Here is a 19,200-nt window from a genome sequence, read left to right on the forward strand (position 1 = left end):
TGAAACATTGATTGGCCATTATTAATACCCAATTTTTTTCAAAATAAAGCAATATTTCCATTTACTCTCCCTCTTTCTCTTCCTCTTTCTTCCTCTCCTTTACTTAGTATATTTTTTTCTTTCCTTCTCTCAAAAAAAAAAAAAAAGAAATCAACTTGTAAACCTCTAGATCCAGGTCGGCAATGTTTCTTTCATTGCTTGATTTCCTTTCCTCCCTTCCCTCCCTCCCTCCCTCCCTCCCTCCCTGCTTCCTCCCTTCCTTCCTTCCTTCATCCCTTCCTTCCTCCCTAATGTCCTCCTTCCCTTCTTCCCCCCCCCCCAAAAAAAAAAAAGCATCAGCTCTTGTGAGAACTCACTATCATGAGAACGGCATGGGGGACACTGTCCCTGTGATCCAACACTCCCACCAGGTCCCTCCCTTGATCCGTGGAGATTACAATTTCAGATGAGATTTGCCAAGGACACAGAGCCAAACCATATCAATTTTATTGCTTGATTTTATTGATTGATTGAGACAGTCTCACTCCAATGCCCAGATTGGAGTGCAGTGGCATGATCTCTGCTCACTGCAAGCTCCGCCTCCAGGTTCAAGTGATTCTCCTGCTTCAGCCTCCCTTGTAGCTGGGATTACAGGCACACACCACCATGCATGGCTAATTTTTGCATTTTTAGTAGAGACAGGGTTTCACCATGTTGGCCAGGCTGGTCTTGAACTCCTGACTTCAAGTGATTCTCCCACCTCAGCCTCCCAAAGTGCTGGGATTACAGGCATGAGCCACTGTGCCTGGACTAAAGAAGAATATTATTTACTACAACAAAATGTTGAATGAGTGGGCCTTCCTTTGGGGTATACTATTTTATACCTGCATATATACCTGCTGGCAGCACATACCTGCGTACAGACCGTGATTGACCTCTGTGTGTATAGCAATGGCAGGGAGTGCTTAAGGCTTAGAACATAAAAAGAACTTAATAAATATTGAACTAAAGTGAAATTACTTATGTGCAAAGGGTAAATTAAAATTTGGAACTGAAAATTCAATGGCTGACTTGAAGGAATTTAGCATACAAACAACTAATGTGAATGTAAACTCAAGACAGTTATACATATACAATTCCATGGAACTGTCTACAAGTGTCCATGATGGGTCCAAGCTCAGATACAAACTTCCTCTGACTTTTTAATAATTTAACATTAGTCAGTTGCCTGTTGATACTAAGGACACATAAAATGTCTTTGCTTATGTGATTTTTTTGAGCAAGTAATCTTCACAAGCATTTATGATGAATTTAGTAGTTAGCAAAAGAACTAAATGCTTAGAAATAAGCTGAGCTAACTAGATTTTCCTCTCATCCTCAGTAGCAACAAATTTTCTTGTTGCAGATGCCTCAACAAGATTAAAGGGAAACAGAAATCATAGTTTCAGTATCCACAAATGTGCTGTTAGTTGTAATCACTGTTTATACAGCCATATTACCACTGGAAGAAACTCTGCTAGGACAATCCAGAAGACAGTTGTTTTCAAATGGTGTGAAGATTATCTAGTCACTTTGCAAAAAAGAGTCCTAATAGAACTTCTTTAAGGAGCATGACTCCTGACTTTTTGAATGAGCAACTCCTCCAGAAATACACCTATTACATAAAATTATATTTATCTGTATAAAAGATGACTAAGTAACTGAACTAGCTTAGACTTCAAGTTCCAGACTTCACAAAGTTAATATGTTAAAAATACTAGATTGTAGGCTGGGCACAGTAGCTCACGCCTGCAACCCCAGCCCTTTGGGAGGCTGAGGTGGGAGAATCACTGGTAGTCAGGAGCTTAAGACCAGCATGGCCAAAAGAGTAAAACCCTGTGTCTACTAAAAAAAAAAAAAAAAATACAAAAATTGGCCAAGAGTGAAACATGCCTGTAATCCCAGCTATTCAAGAGGCTGAGGCATAAGAATTGCTCAAGCCTGGTAGGTGAAAGTTGCAGTGAGCCGAAATTGCGCCACTGCATTCTAGCCTGGGCAAAAGAGTGAGATTCAATCTCAAAAACAAACAAAAACTACTAGAGATTGCAACAAAAAATAAACACCAATAGTCATTCCAAAAAAACAAAATGCCTGCTCAATGTGAATGCATTTTAAATTCCCAAGAATTCCTCTTCTATACTCAATCAAATGTACTAGATTTATATGTTACAAAACATAATACTTTCACATAAGTTATAAAGGCAGTGTGAGTCTATTAGAAATAATTAGTAAGAAAAATAACTTTTCTTCTATTAACTAAAAGGTAGACCTAATATTTTTCCAGAATTTGTGTCCACTTACAGTAATGTATACACACACTTACAGGAATTAGAGAACCCATGCAGAGAAAAGGGAGAGTTAATTGTACTAAAAACCAGGAATGAAATGGTCACCAAAAATAAACACTAAATTTGCCATCAATTTAGAAATCAACACAAAAGATAATTTAATCCCAATGTCTGTAAATTAATCGATTCGTGAAGGGATGGAACGTCTTCCTAGGACTAACTTCTAGGAGAATTATATGTGTATATTTATACATATGCATACTTGGCTCCAGTTAAAACACCAAGTGGAATACAATGAATGAATGAGAGCAACGGCTTGGCTACTGTGCTTGGCTTTTCAGCCTGCCTTGCAACATGGTACCCTGAGATGACAGCGGGAGGAGCGGGTATCTGCGGTGTGCTAGGAGTAGAACAGGGCTATTCTCTACCAACACACTTCTGTTCTGCAGGATGTGCTCTTTGTCAACATTGTTATTGATGACAACAGGCAGAACAGACAGTTTGCCATGGCAACCCCCCAAGTCCAGCTCCACCAGCTACTATTCCACTCATAAGCAGGTTTCTTTCTTTTTTTTTTTTAATTTTTTAATTTACTTCTAAAAGATGGGGTTTCAGGCCGGGCGCCGTGGCTCACGCCTATAATCCCAGCACTTTGGGAGGCCGAGGTGGGTGGATCACAAGGACAAGAGATCGAGACCATCCTGGTCAACGAGGTGAAACCCTGTCTCTACTAAAAATGCAAAAATTAGCTGGGCATGGTGGCACATGCCTGTAATCCCAGCTACTCGGGAGGGTGAGGCAGGAGCATTGCTTGAACCCAGAAGGCGGAGGTTGCGGTGAGCCGAGATCGTGCCATTGCACTCCAGTCTGGGTAACAACAGCGAAACTCCGTCTCAAAAAAAAAAAGATGGGGTTTCACCATGATGGCCAGGCTGGTCTTGAACTCCTGACCTCAGGTGATCCACCCACCTTGGCCTCCCAAAGTGCTGGATTACAGGCGTGAGCCACCGTGCCTGGTCCTGTAAGCAGGTTTCTTAATCTCCCATTTCTAATACCTGAATGACAGAGATAATAATGGTGCTTATTCCCCCAAAGAGTGTAGGAAGATTGTGAAGATTAAATGTGTCAACATAAGTCACAACATAAGCACAATGTAAGGTGCTGCCAAGCACAAACAGGCCAATAGGTTAGCCATTTTGTTTGTTACTGAAGGGTCTTATGCCCTGCACTGCTCTGGGCTTCCATAGCCTCCCTGTGTGGTTCACCACCTAGGCTTGCTCCTGTTCAAGTCACATCAGTCCTCCAGCTTTTCCCTAAGGATCTGTTCTCTATCAAAACACCTTCATTATGCAGAACAGTTCTCTTTTAATAACATTGTCAACCATGACAAAAGGCAGATGAGACTGATACCTTGGGGTATCACTCTTCATCTGTGTAACACAGGGTCTTCTGATGATCTAAAGTGTAACAGGATAATAATGAAAGAGTTGGGGTAGGCACTAGCCATCCTCCCACTCTGCAGAGTCAGATGTGGCTGAACACTCAACACTAGCAGTTTTTCCATAAAAGAGGTGTGGAAATCAATTTCCATGAAGATTTTCAAACTGCTCAAATTTATACCAAGAAGGTAGTCTACTTTTCCCGCTAAAAAAACTTGAGTGTTTTTATATAGTTCAGGTTTCCCTCCATAAACAGTTCACCTAAGTCAATTAAAAATTGGTTCCTTTTCCATGTCATCTTTAAAAGAAAATCAAACGCAACCAAGTTATAGCAACACATCCCAATTTCTGTTAAGTTTCATGTGGTTTTAGTAACTCTTCCTCTCACCACTATTGTGAAAAATGCTATGTAGTACATGCATTAGAATGAGTTAAAGCAGGCAGGGCACAGTGGCTCACACCTGTAATCCCAGAACTTTGGGAGGCCAAGGTGGGCAGATTGCCTGAGGTCAGGAGTTCAAGACCAGCCTGCCCAACATGGTACAACCATCTCTACTAAAAATACAAAAATTAGCCTGGCGTGGTGGCAGGCTGTGATCCCAGCTAGTTGGGAGGCTGAAGCAGGAGAATCACTTGAATCCAGGAGGTGGAGGTTGCAGTGAGCCAGATTGAACCACTGCACTCCAGCCTGAAGAACAGAGTAAGACTCTGTCTCCAAAAAAAAAAAAAAAAAAAAAAAAGAATGAGTTAAAGCATATGAAAATAAACTTGGCAGATTTTTAAGACTATTATCACCTGTCCAGAAAGCTACAGATGTAATTGGTCACTATAGGTACAAAACACAGAAGGACAACTTAAGATTGTAACCTGAAAATGGAATTTTTAATGCAGAAAAGTCTATGTCGACTTATATACATAGTGGCCACATCCCTACAGGATACAGTCCCCTATTAAGGCGCTGGCCTGTAATGCACCTCAGATTAAAAATGAGTCACAGGACCCTGAATCCTTGATCCTCTCTCTCTCCTTCTCTGGTTCTTGACCCACTGAAGGATCTAATGATGCCATCATCCTCTAATTGCCCTGCAGGTGTGAGATTTTAATTGCAGCACCTAGGACTTTGTTCCCACTCACTCAGCACCTTACTCAAACAAGTTGGAGAAGAAACACAATATGTTTTTTTCTCACCTGTCCAGAATGAGATTTGGAGCAAAGATGAGCTTGCCGGGGTGGTCAATTGAGCGCCACATCAGCCCCACCATTAACACCTCCAACCAGCAGCTCTCCAAGAGCCGCACTTGGTCCAACAGGCTGAGCTCCACAAAGCCTGGGGAAAGTAAAAGGTAGTGAGACACCCCCACCCCTCCTCCTCAGCTCCCTGTTTCTGTAGAGATAGAATGGCAAGTGTTAAAACACTAAGAAAACAGAAACCATTAGGGAATCAATATTTTATAGATGTGATTAACTGCTCATTAAAGGAAGAAAACTTTTAAGTTAAGCTGCGCAACCGGTTTCCAGTCTTGGACCCCTTCTAGAGACATCATTTGGAGTTTGTCAAGCACTATGACCTGGGCTCAGAACCAACTGTCGTTAGCTGCGTCCTGATCATTCCTCTGCGCTACTGAGAAGGTTAATGTTTGGCTGCCAGTCAGAGGAGCTGCCTGTCTGACCCAGTCCTTGACTGGGATCAGAAGGCGCTGGGGAATGCGGTAGGTGGAGGCTGCAGGTGGAGGCATGCAGACAGCAGTGCCAGCCCGCACAGAAAGCCAAGGACTCAACAGCAAGGATTTCTCTGATTGCTTAAAATCTCCCATCCAGTGTTAGGATCCTTCTTCTAGGTAGAAGCACTGTTTCTGGGTGATTCTATCCTAAACAGCAAACATAGCCCAGGCACAGTGAGGCACAACTGTAATCCCAGGACTTTGGGGGGCCAAGGTAGGTAGATTGCCTGTACCCAGGATTTGGAAACCAGCCTGGCCAACATGGGGAAACCCCATCTCTACAAAAAATTACCTGGTCACGGTGGTAGGTGACTGAAGTCCCAGAAACTCTGAAGGCTAAAGTGGGAGGATGGCTTGAGCCCGGGAGGTCAAGACTGCAGTGAGCAAGATCACACCACCACACTCCAGCCTGGGCAACAGGGTGAGACCTTGTCTCAAAAAAATAAATAAATAAATAAAGAGCAAATATGGCCAGGTACAGTGGCTCCTGCCTGTAATCCCAGCACTTTGGGAGGCCAAGGCGGGAGGATCATGAGGTTAGGAGATCAAGACCATCCTGGCCAACATAGTGAAACCTCGTCTCTACTGACAATACAAAAAAAATTAGCTAGGCATGGTGGTGCATGCCTGTAATCCCAGCTACTTGGGAGGCTGAGGCAGAAGAATTGCTTGAACCCAGGAGGCAGAGATTGCAGTGAGCCGAGATGGCGCCACTGCACTACAGCCTGGGCGAGATGCAAGATTCTGTCTCAAAAACATAATAATAAAAAGCAAATATAACGAAGCAGGTCCTGACAACCTAATAACACATGTTGGTCACAATACTGATTGAAAACAGGTAACCTCTGGGGAGGGGAGCACTTTAAAAAAAAGCATAGAACACCGGGGCTTCCTCCACAAGCCATGATAAAAGGAGAGGACCATGTAATAGAAATATGGTAACAAAAGACAGAGCATTGGCATGAAATGGACTCTGGTTTGAATCCCAGCTCAGCCTCTTGCTAGCTGGTCACTTAATTTCCCACTAAGTCTTTGTTTTTCTTATAGGAAAATGGGGATAATAATGCCTATCTCTGGGAATGTCCTATAGGCAGGATCTCTTACCATCCTTATTTTACAGATGAGGATGCTATGGCAGAGAGAACACATGTGGTTCAAGTCTTGGAACAATTATAGTGCCAATTTGCATAAAGGAGAATTTCATGGTGTTATGAATGTAAAGATGGATAAATACTTTCTAAATCCACATGCTATGCTCAACTTAGGTTCCTAATGTGTATACACCTTCCCAATCTCACCCACAGTGATAGACAATAGCCTACCCAAGAGAGATCACGGTTCTTAATCTTGTAGATATTCAACAAAATTAGGGCTAGATGATAACTTTTTTGTTTGTTTGGACAATGACTATGCCAGCTAGGAGAGGGGGGAAAAATCACGCCTTCAGACTATGCCTATGTTTCCCAAAAATTTTTAAAAACACCAGGTTTAATAAGGAATAATGCAGCTGAAAAGTTCAGATTTCTTATGGCACAAAGAAGGGGCACAGCTTTCAGTAATAACTAATTTCACCACTGCTCTCCATGTGTGGTCCTGCAAAACTGTGTTTGGAATACATTTAAAGCAAAAACTAGAGCAAAGTGCATCAGCACTGTCTCCTCTGGGAAAAAGCAGAGAAAATAAAGTAATTCTGGCAAAGGTGAAGATGCTAGACAAAACAAAATACAACTAGAAACCAAAAAATCCTCAGGAAGCTCAGAAGAAATGGGCCCAGGCCAACAAAAGTCCCCAAGTGATACTGTCACTGTAGGCCTCAGTTCCCCGGGCTCTTTACCTGGAACTGCTCTCCCCCCAGCTTCTCACCCCTCCTCATCTTTACATTTGCCCAGTACACTTGCTGCTCTCCAGGCCATGGGAATGTCCCCAGTGGCTCAGAACTTGTAAGAGACTTCTTTTCTTCAAGGACTGTAAAGAAGGGCATGGGGAAGCTTTCACAGGGGGATTGTGGGGTGTTGCCATTCTAGGTTAGAATCCTAGATTCACTCCTCCACAGAAACACCAAGTCAAATGATAATTGGCTGGTAATTTTAGCATCATACAGCCCTTCAGGTATATATTACAAATGGGCTTGGGAGAAGTGATCATTTTAGAGGATGGAAAATGCAGGTTCCAAATGATAACTCACGAGTCACTAAGCTCACTTTTAACTCAATGGCATTCCAAGTTTATGGGCCCATTGAGGATTCATGTAACTGATTTACTCTATTTGTCCATACATACTTATTTATGTACATAATATTGATTCTCTATTGGAATAATAATTTATAAAATTCTATTTAACATCTGACAAACCTTTCACTTCCAAACCAGTCATACTGCACCCTGCCCCATCCTATCTAAACATGCCCCTCCTCTCAAGGTGAGGAGTCCACAGCCAAAGGACAGGTCAATGTGGAGCCCAGCTTTTTAATTAATTAATTAGTTATTATTATTTTAGACAGAGTCTTGCTCTGTTGTGATCTCGGCACTACAACCTCCGCCTCCTGGGTTCAATCGACTCTCCTGCCTCAGCCTCTCAAGTAGCTGGGATTACAGGCATCTGCCACCATGCCTGGCTAATTTTTGTATTTTTAGTAGAGACAAGGTTTTGCCATGTTGGTAAGACTGGTCTTGACAGCTGACCCTGTATTCCGTCCTCCTCGGCCTCTCAAAGTGCTGGGATTACAGGCGTGAGCCACCACGCCTAGCTGAGCCCATCATTTTAACCCTGTTCCAGGTTCCAGGACCCTAGGATTTCTTGCCCAAATGACCCCAAGCCCAATTTCAGAGCCTGGGTGGGTTCCCTGGGTCCATCCTCCCAGACCACCTCTAGGCATGAAAGGTGGCCAACAGGTGTCTGTAGCAGACATGGACACATAGGATGGGGTTTGTGCAAGGAAGGTAGTATGGGATGCATCTGTCCATGGGAAAAGAAGGGAGTCAAGAATAGAAACGGCTGGGTGACAGCTCTTTCTGCACTACCATGTCTGGTACTGAACTTAGAGGAGTCTTAGAATTCTAAATCGGAACATGGCCTTGTTGAAGGTAGGTATGCCAAGATGGGAGCAAAGAACATATTGCACTCAGAAGTTACAAATCCAGCTGTGGAACTGTTAAATATCTAGGCACAGCTCGTGGACCTCTACTTTGTACTCTTGCCCCTTAAATATTAGCAGCAGGCCTTTCTACAAGCACATGGAAAACTAATAGCCAGAAGGCCCTACCGGGAATCTTCTTGGCCCAGCTGATCATGTGTACCAACTCCTCGTCGGCCAGCTTGGTCAGGGACATCATCATGGAGGCCTCAGTGAAGGGCACGCTGGGGCGGCTGATCAGCACATGGGGCGGTTCGGCCTCCAGGAGGGTGAGCACCAGCTGCTCGGGGCTCAGGGCGCTCAGCAGCAGCTCCCGCACTCGGGGCACGTGACCACCACTTCTCTTGGCCTTGCCGGCGCAATGCAGCTGCTCCTCGGCATTTCCCTGTCTCCGCACAAGGCGGTACCCACATCTCTCTCTCCGGGAGCCTGAAGAGGAAAGCAGAGTCATTCGAATTGCCAGGGTAAAACCACAGTCAACTAAAAGAAGCCTGACTCTTCAGCGTGTAGGGCACATATCAAAGATTACTATGGTCTTGACTCTACTAGCAAACCAACAACATAACTTTTCAGCAACTTTTCAGGTCTCCATTTCCAGGTCATCTCTAGATGCTAACTCCATTTCTCTATAAAGAGCGCTCACATACCTGTTTCCAAACCATGAAATTAGGAATTTTCTTCAGGTAGAAAAATGGGGATATTTCTGAAGGTATCAAATAATACACTTTTATTATAACACATTCTTAAAATGTTTATATGCATGTGTGCATATATTTATATTTCTTTTCCATACTTACACAAAACAAGTATATTTCAAAAAACTAAGTGAAAAAAATCTGGAGAATATAAAAGAGAATAAATTTTGGCATAAACTCTTTGAGTCTTTTTTTTTTTTTTTTTTTGAGACGGAGTTTCGCTCTTGTTACCCAGGCTGGAGTGCAATGGCGCGATCTTGGCTCACTGCAACCTCCGCCCCCTGGGTTCAGGCAATTCTCCCGCCTCAGCCTCCTGAGTAGCTGGGATTACAGGCACGCGCCACTGTGCCCAGCTAATTTTTTGTAATTTTTAGTAGAGACGGGGTTTCACCATGTTGACCAGGATGGTCTCGATCTGTTGACCTCGTGATCCACCCGCCTCGGCCTCCCAAAGTGCTGTCTTTCAGTCTTTTTAATGCTTTTATGTTTTTCCATGTTTTATACACAAAATTATTTATTTATTTATTTATTTATTTATGAGCCGGAGTCTCACTGTGTCAACCAGCCTGCAGTTCAGTGCTGCAATCTTGGCTCATGCAACCTCAGTCTCCAGGTTCAAGCAATTTTCCAGCCTCAGCCTCCTGAGTAGCTGGGAATTATAGGTACCTACCACCACACTTGGCTAATTTTTTTTTTTTTTTTTTTTTTTTTTGAGATGGAGTCTCACTCTGTCGCCAGGCGCCAGGCTAGAGTGCAGTGGCACAACCTTGGCTCACTGCAACCTCTGCTTCCCAGATACAAGCAATTCTCCTGCCTGGGCTGCCCAAGTAGCTGGGACTACAGGCACATGCCACCACGCCCAGCTAATTCTTGTATTTACTTAAATAGAGACAGGTTTTCACCACATTGGCCAGGCTGGTCTCAAATTCCTGACCTCAGGTGATCTGCCCATCTCAGTCTTCCAAAGTGCTGGGATTACAGGCATGAGTCACTGCGCCTGGCCTTTACATACAAAACTAGATTGTAGTATATACACAATTTTATTTTCATTGTATTTTTGAGAAAGAGTCTCACTCTGTTGCCCAAGGTGGATATAGTGGTGCAATCATAGCTCACTGCAGCCTCCATCTCCTGGGTTCAAGCAACCCTGCTACCTCAGCCTCCTGAGTAGCTGGCACTCCAGGAACATGCCACCATGCCCAGCTAATTTTAAAATATTTTTGTAGAGATACGGTCTATGTTGCCCAGTGCTCAATAGTTTGACTATTTTCTCAGACCCATTTGGCATTAAAAATCATTTTTAATGTGTGCTAATCTAACAAATGACTAAACCATCTTGCTTTACTTTGTATGTTTTAATTACTAGCAAATTTGATTTATATGCTTATTCTTTGTATTTATTTATTTATTTAGAGACAGGGTCTCTCTGTCCCCCAAGCTGGAGTATGGTGGAATGGTCATGATCACAGCCCGCTGCAACCTCAACCTACCAGGTTCAGGTGATCCTCCTGGGTAGCTGGGACTACAGTGTGCACCGCCACACCTGACTAATTTTTGTATTTTGTGTAGAGACAGGGTCTTGCTATGTTGTCCACACTGGTCTTGAACTCCTAGGCTCAAATGATCCTCTTGCCTTGGTCTCCCAAAGTGCTGGGATTACAGGTAGAAGCCACCACATGCAATCCAATATTTAAAGTTTTTGTGATACAGAAACAAGGTGGAACCAAAATACCTAACAATAACATGTAAGATGAGAGATGAATGACTTTGGTTAGAATTTCTAAAATTCTTTTTTTGGGAAGATAAAAGCTTAAATTCTCATATTAATCAAGAACACATGTTGAAAAATAGAAATGTCACTAAAGGAATTTAAATGTGGCTAAGCATGGTGGCTCACACTTGTAATCCCAGCACTTTAGGAGGCCAAGGGGGGGAGGGATCACTTGAGGCCAGAAGTTCAAGACCAGCCTGAGCAACATGGTGAAACCCTGTCTCTACTAATAATACAAAAATTAGCTGGGCATGGTGGCATACCCCTGCAATCCCAGCTCTTTAGGAGGCTGAGGAAGGAGAATCACTTGAACCCAAAAGGCAGAGGCTGCAGTGTGCTGAGATCGTGCCATTGGACTCCAGCCTGGGTGATATAGCGAGACTCTGTCTCAAAAAAAAAAAAGGGAAATAAAACAGAATGTATGACTTTCAAACTAGTAAAAGAAGAAAAATAAAACAAAAATGTGATTAAATCCTAAAAGGAAAGAAGTAGAAAATACATAAAAATTTTAAAATCACAAAATAAGATAGAAATGAACCCAAATATTAGTTATCACAATAAAGAAAAAATACTAAATTGACCATTTAAGAGTGACTCTGAAATCCTATATATTTTTAAATCTAGACATAGATTAGTCATAAGAGATATACCTCACATACAGAAAAACAAAGTAGACAGAAAAATATATAACAGGCAAAAATTAATCAAATAAATTGATGTTACTCTATTGATATCAGACAAACTTTAAGGCAAAATTTATTATTATAGATTAGGAGACTCATTTCTAGAATATTAATAAAAGATAAATAATTCTAAACTCATATACTTCAAAACAACATAGGCCAGGCACAGTTGGCTCACACCTGCAATCCCAGCAATTTAGGAGGCTGAGGCTGGTGGATCACTTGAGGTCAGGAGTTCAAGACCAGCCTGGCCAACATGGTGAAACCTCATTTCTACTACAAATACAAAAATTACCCAGGTATGGTGGCACATTCCTGTAATCCCAATCTCAGGAGGCCTCCAGAGGCAGGAGAATCACACAAACCTGGGAGGCAGAGGTTGCAATGAGCTGAGATCGCACCACTGCACTCCAGCCTGGGTGACAGAGCAAGATTCTGCAGAAAAAAAAAAAATCATAAACAACAAAACACAGCCTCCAAGTACAACACAAAAAATGATTGCAAGAAAAAGAGAAACTGACAGATGCACTATTATAATGGGATATTTAAACCTCTCAACAGCTGAAAGAGCAAAAAGTCAGAATGCAGAATATTTGAACTACATAATTAACAAGCTTCATCTATAAAGACCATAGAAATTTTGCAAAACTTATCACATACTAGGCAATGAAGAAAATCTTAAGTAAAATAGGTATCATTCAGACCATATTCTCTGACCATAAGAAAAATAGAAATCAACAACAAAAATATAACTTCTAAATCTCTCTACATTTGAGCACCAAAATCTTTATAAGTTTTCATTGGTTAAAGACAAAAATGTGAAATGGAAATTAAGAAAGACATGTTGTAAGTCAGGATGTCATTAGCATGGTTACAACTTTTATGTGAATTTACCCTTAAAAAAACCCTAAAAGTTAAAATCCGCAAAATGCTTAGTTTTTATAGCCCATTTGATTATGTTTTTTCACTAAATTCAATTGTCTACATTAAAAAAAATAAATATTAGTTAGAAAGTATGAGCAAATTTAAATTATTGGCTCCCAGGAAAATTTATCAGAATTTCCTCTTAACCTTGACTAGTTATAGTAGAAGAAAGGGCTCTATTTATTCAGAAACATTTGAAGCAAATTTACTGCTGAAAGAATTAAAGGCCTAAAATATAATTCATTTTATTTGTAATCAAGTAGAATGCTATGGGTATTTAAGGTCAATTATACACCTAGGGTAAAATGGAACACAGTGTATGTTTATTTTTATTTTTACTATACTTTAAGTTCTGGGATACAAGTGCAGAACGTGCAGGTCTGTTACACAGGTATACACGTGCCATGGTAGTTTGCTGCAAAATGTATGGTTTTAAAAAGCACCTGTATGCCAGGCACAGTGGCTCATGCCTGTAATCCCCCAGCACTTTGGGAGGCTGAGGCAAGAGGATCACTTGAGCCCAGGAGTTCAACTAGTCTGGTCTCTACAAAAAATACAAAAATTAGCCAGGCACGGTGGCACACACACCTATAGTCCTAGCTACTCAGGAGGCTGAGGTGGAAGGATTAGTTGAGCCCAAGGAGGTCAAGGCTGCAGTAAGCCAAGATTGTGCCACTGTGCTCAAGCCTGGGCAGCTGAGTGATACCCTCTCATGGGAAAAAAAGAGAAAAAAAAGCACCTGTATGATCATGCATTTCTCTTTTGTAGAGTATATGAGAAAAAGCAATTTAGAAAACAGATTTACACACCCAAAGTGAGAGATTTTGAACTCATACATTCAAATTTACTTGACAAGTTTTCACTGACAAAGTCTAATGTTCTAGGCCCTGTAATGAGTTCTGAGAATTCTAGACTCAATAAATAAAGCCCTTGACAAGGAACTCATTTTTCTATCGAGGATGTTTCTAGTGTTACGGCTTTTATACTGTAACCTAGGCAGCTGCCTCTCAGTGAGCTTAATGAGCAGCTCTACCAAATAGGAGTGCTCCATATTAGAGTGGCAAATAGCCCCAGCCAAAGATGATGACGATAATAGTGACAAATGATACTAATGGCAGCTAACATCTACTGGAAGCTTCTATGCACCAGTTATTGCATATTGCACATAGATTATTCTGACAGCTACTCTACAGTATAGGAGATATTACTGCCTCCAATATACAGAGGAGGAACCAAACATAAGCTTAAATAACTTGTCTAAGATGGTATAGGTAGAAAATAGTAGAAGCAGGATCTAAACCCAAGCAGTAGCCTGAATCCAGAGCTGATGCGTTTAACCACTATTTTATACTACCTACCTATCAAATCCCTTTCATGGAAAAATATACAGCAGGTATAGAAAGATATGGCATCCAAAAGATTTTGAGCTATCCTAGCAATATGGGGATATAGGCCAAATACATGGCTATTTAGATGGATTTCCTGGCTCCTTACATTTCAGTGTATCCTTATAACGAAGTTTCATCCATAAAGTTAGTCTAAGTGAATGTCCTCCTGCCATTATAGGACCACATCAAAACTTTAGTAGAAAAGACAAGATCAGAAATTCAGAAGAAAAAGGTGATAACAGACTACATGGCTTCAGAATAATAGGGGGAAGCAGGATGGTGCAGGAGGATCCAAAATGCAGGTAGAACCTCTAAGCCTTCAAGACCTGATAGAAGAAAAAGCGTGGCCAGGCGTGGTGGCTTATGCCTCTAATCCAAGCACTTTGGAGGCCAAGGCAGGCAGATCACCTGAGGTTGGGAGTTCAAGACCAGCCTGAACAACATGGTGAAACCCCATCTTAAAAAAAAAAAAAAAGAAAGAAAAAGTGTGCATAGAGGGTTTGGGGAAGGGCAGATAGGAAGAGTGATGGGACAGGAAAGAGACAGAATTAAGAAAGTTCATCTCTAATGGTCTTTCTCTATGGTCAGTGAAGGGTGAAATATCCCATTGTATATCTGCAACAACCCATCTCATTTCTTCTGTAATCTCCACAGAGAAGACAGTCTTCTCTTAAACTTTCTGGCTAAATTCAGAAATTTCTCTCATTCCCTTTTCTATGAAAGCTTCTTTATCCCTTTGTACTCTGTCTCGTGAAACAGTATTGAATCAAAACTCATATGAGCTTTCCAGGGAAGGAGAGAGAAGGAGAAAAACTAAAACTGAGTGTCAGGTACTGAGCTAAGTCTTTATACATGTTTTCATACTTCACAAAATCCAGTGAAGCAGATATCTCTGTTCAGAGATAAGAGAACCGATGGCCAGAGAGGTTCACTAGTTTGAGCACAGTCACAATGCAAGAAGTGATGAAACACTCTATGGGGTCCAACCTCCATGCCCTTCCCAGCATAGACTGCCTTGGGCCATGAGGGCTACCTCTGTGCAACGGACACTAGTACAACAAAAGAGTTCTTAAGACTAAGCTGGAAATCATTTTTTAAACACACACACACACACTCGCCTTAAAATATTGTTTAACTTAAAACTTAAAACATTTATTTGCAATCTTTTGTCAGGGAGCCAAGGCTCTTTAATTATCTGGGCCAATTAGACAAAGTCACTTTTTTGCATAAACCTACTCATGAGATATCTCTGGATTTTTAGTTTCAGCTTCTTTAAAACAGAGCAAGAATCTAGATACTTCTAAGGAATTCTGAATTCAGGATCTTCCTACGTTTACGTTTTGCCCCCCAATCTCACCCATACCTATCTCAATAGCTATTAGCCCTTTAAGATTTTATTCAAGTATTCATAAAAGATTTTATTCAAAACTTTCAACTAAACTTTCATAGAAAAAAACAAACTTGTCTTTTCCTATTCATAATATGTTTGCATAAATTTTAATTAAATTTTATAATGTAACAATTGCATTGAGCAAAAACAGGTTTGAGAAGAAGCCCATTGGTTTCTGATAAGGACAAACTGAAGCAATGGGAACAGAAAAGTTTAAGTGTTTGAGAGAGTAACCAATACATGCACTGATGTTCTTCATTCCTCTGTAAAACATCCTACCAGTACCCAAAGGTGAGGCTTTGGGTACTGGTAGGATGTTTTACTGAGGAATGAAGAACATCAGTGACTCTAGGAAGCCAGAGAAGCGTGATCAAATTAAGAGGACTTCTGCTGTAACTCTGAACTATAATAGCTGAGGGTTCTAATCTGTTATATATAACACAGAGAAAAAGAAAAAGGCAGAGAATGCTCACAAGGCAGCGCTATTAAGAAACTGTCAGGGAGTAAAGAGATTTTTGTTTTAAATTTTCAAATAATTATAAAGAGAGAAATTACAACTAACCACAGGTAAAATACTGGCTAGCAGAAGAATAAGTGCAGGCAAGCTGCTATGAGTGCCTATAAACAAGCCAGTACAGACAAATGAACCTAAACTCGCCAGGTGGACAGAGCTGGGCGTCGGCATCTTTGTCAGTTATATACTAAAACTGCTCACTTTTCTTTGTGTGTGTATAAAATGTGAATATATATACGTAAATATGTTAATATACACACATGTATACACCTATTACTGTCCTAGAACAAAATCTATGCTGTATGTACTTTTGATAGCTCAATTATGTTTCTGACTCCTACATATTTTTCTACTTCTAGAAAGCTAGTCAAGGTATGACTAGCTTCCGCCTGGCTACTCCAGTAATCCACAAGATATTCTACTTTTTTGTCACAAGCTTTAACCGTGGACATTTACCAGGATTTCATCCTTAGAACTGGATTTTTCAAGGTCACAGACAGATGGTCACCCAGTCCTGTTTGAGGACTCCAGTAGCTAGAAGTCCCCTAACCCACGTGGTGACCTATGCTGTGGTCAGACCACTAGAACTGTATAAAGTTTTTCTCTACCTGGGGCCAAAATCTGCCTCCCATGATATGTTCCCATTCACCCCAGCTCTGTTTTCTGCAGTTACTGTGGATAAGTCAATGCCCCCTCCAACGTAGCTACACACACTGTAATCCCAGCACTTTGGGAAGCCAAGGCGGGTGGATCATGAGGTCAAGAGACCAAGACCATCCTGGTCAATATGGTGAAACCCCGTCTCTACTAAAAATACAAAAAATTAGCTGGGCATGGTGGCGCGTGCCTGTAATCCCAGCTACTCAGGAGGCTGAGGCAGGAGAATTGCCTGAACCCAGGAGGCGGAGGTTGCGATGAGCCGAGATTGCGCCATTGCACTCCAGCCTGGGTGACAAGAGCGAAACTCAGTCTCAAAAAAACAAACAAACTACACACACATACTTAATTACTATGTCCTAAATCATCTTCTCTTCCCAGCTACATGTCCCCAGTTCCTCGGAGGACAGAGCTTTTAGCAAGGCCCACATGCAATAAGAAGGGAAGCGAGTACTCACCACACTTTACCATTCCCACTTCGTAGCACTTCCGAAGTCGGCAGGCCTGGCAGCTCTTGCGCCGGTTTTTATCGATTGTACACTGATTTGTAGCTGGACAAATATAATCATTATGTCCTATAGCAGAGTGAGGGAAAGAAAAGTTTATTGCTACGATCTCTTGGTTAACTCTCTTCCTGGTTAACAACACTGATAACACTTCCCAGCTGAGAGACAGGGGACGTCTTAAGGACCGTATAGGTACAAAGCCAAAGTCAAGCTACATTGTCACCTTGTTAATAAGTAAACGAGACCTAGGAATATTTCAATATCCTTGTTTTTGACTAATACATTATCCTCTGCATATTCTGAGAATTCTCAAGAGAGAGAGATGTAAAAACATATCCTTTGGATGTGGAAAATGAGACAGTAACATTAAATTGACTTGCTCCAAGTCATAGAACTCCTCAAGAGTGATATCAACACATCAAATTCAACTGCTTATATTCTTTTACATGTATCCCTCTTTGGGGTTTAATAAGATATTTTAATTGGAATTCACAGTCAAAATAACAAAAGGAACAAATAAAGAAATTAACCATCTAAATAAGGACAAAATGTACTGCTATTGACAAGGGTTGTGGTGTATTAGATTACTCTTCACAATTCTTCATTCTCTCTCTCAGCCTTGCGACCCTGCAGTGTACTAGAGTGGGCAAAGAATAAACACTTCCCTACCAACTGATGCTGGGCTTGACCACAGGACTTTCTGTAGTCACTGATATATCAATAGATGCGCTGCTCTAACAGTTTGGCTTGGCATCTTGAGCTCCTGTGAGGTAGCCCGTGGTCCAAGGAGAACATAGTGACATGTGGAATGGATCTGACCTCCCTGAAAAGCCCAGAACCAAGTTGATGAAGTAGAGCTACTCTAAACAACTCAAAGACATAGAAGTACAAAAAATAAGGCTCAATGCCTTATTTTTTGTACTTCTTAAGATCCTAAGAGTTTGAACTTGTTCATTATATAGCAATCTCTAAGACAATGGTGCTTTTAATTCATTTATGCAAGGAAGATTTACGAATATTTCATTTCAAAAATTATTATTTCGGAAGAACCAATGAGAGGCGGCAAAACTGATGGAGGCCAGGAGACTAGATAAAGCAAGCCTGCTATAGTTGTGCAAATGAGAGCTGTCTGAATGAGGTGTTGGTAGGGAGAATGAAGACATCTACATGGGTCTGAGAAAGGATTAAGAAATAGAAATTATAATAAAATAGATGGAAAGTGAAAGTGAAGAGGGCATTTTTGTGTCTTTGTTTCTAATACACAATATGGCCTGAACATCTTACATTAAGCCTACAATGAACCAGAATTTCAGTGTGGAAAATGAATGAATCTCAATGATAAATGAAATGAGCAAGTCATAAAAGAAAAAAGCCACCAAATAATATGAAGACATGAACACATAAAGTTTTAAAACAGAGAAAATGACCCTGCAGTGTTTAGAGATGCATGTGTACATGGTTAAACCATACGCACCAAGGAAGGCAGAAGTAGGACTGTCCCACCTCTGCAGGCAGGGAGGCAGGCGTGGCAGGAGAAACCACTCAGAGGGATTCCAGGGTGCCATTATATTCTATTTCATTGTTTGAGCACTGGTTACATGGGGATTTGCTTTATAATTATTCTTTAAACTGGGCACATTACATGCAGAATTCTACACATTAGCATACAATGGAAAGGTAATTTTTTTTTTAGAAGAATCTTCCTCTGTTGCCCAGGCTAGAGTGCAGTGGTACAATCTCAGCTCACTGCAACCTCTGCCTCCTGGATTCAAGTGATACTCCTGCCTCAGCCTCCTGAGATGGGATTACAGGCACCCACCACCAGGACTAGCTAATTTTTGGATTTTTAGTAGAGACAGGGTTTCGCCATGTTGGCCAGGCTGATCTCGAACTTCTGACCTCAGGTGACCCTATTGCCTTGGCCTCCCAAAGTGCTGGGATTACAGGCGTGAGCCACTACAGCCAGCCAGAAAACCTAAATTTAAAAACTAATTGTAACTCCAATCTTGAAACAGTCTTTACAATCTCTTAGATCAACATGAGTCTCTCATGTTGCAAAGAAGATGTATATG

At 41.3% G+C, this 19,200-nt stretch overlaps 1 protein-coding gene across 4 annotated transcripts in view; it reads right to left on the reverse strand.

The window, feature by feature from the left end:
- Positions 1-19,200, reverse strand: part of ESR2 (estrogen receptor 2) — a 72,250-nt gene that overhangs the window by 29,287 nt on the left and 23,763 nt on the right. For all 4 annotated transcript variants that reach the window (XM_078333158.1, NM_001267736.1, XM_035258621.3 and 1 more), the window contains 3 exon segments: positions 17,081-17,197; positions 8,730-9,029; positions 4,934-5,072 (listed from right to left, as the gene is read on the reverse strand). In XM_078333158.1, coding sequence (XP_078189284.1) covers positions 4,934-5,072; positions 8,730-9,029; positions 17,081-17,197 — 556 coding nt within the window.

The sequence above is a fragment of the Callithrix jacchus genome, chromosome 8, assembly GCF_049354715.1.
Source record: "Callithrix jacchus isolate 240 chromosome 8, calJac240_pri, whole genome shotgun sequence".
NCBI classification, from domain to species: Eukaryota; Metazoa; Chordata; class Mammalia; order Primates; family Cebidae; genus Callithrix; species Callithrix jacchus.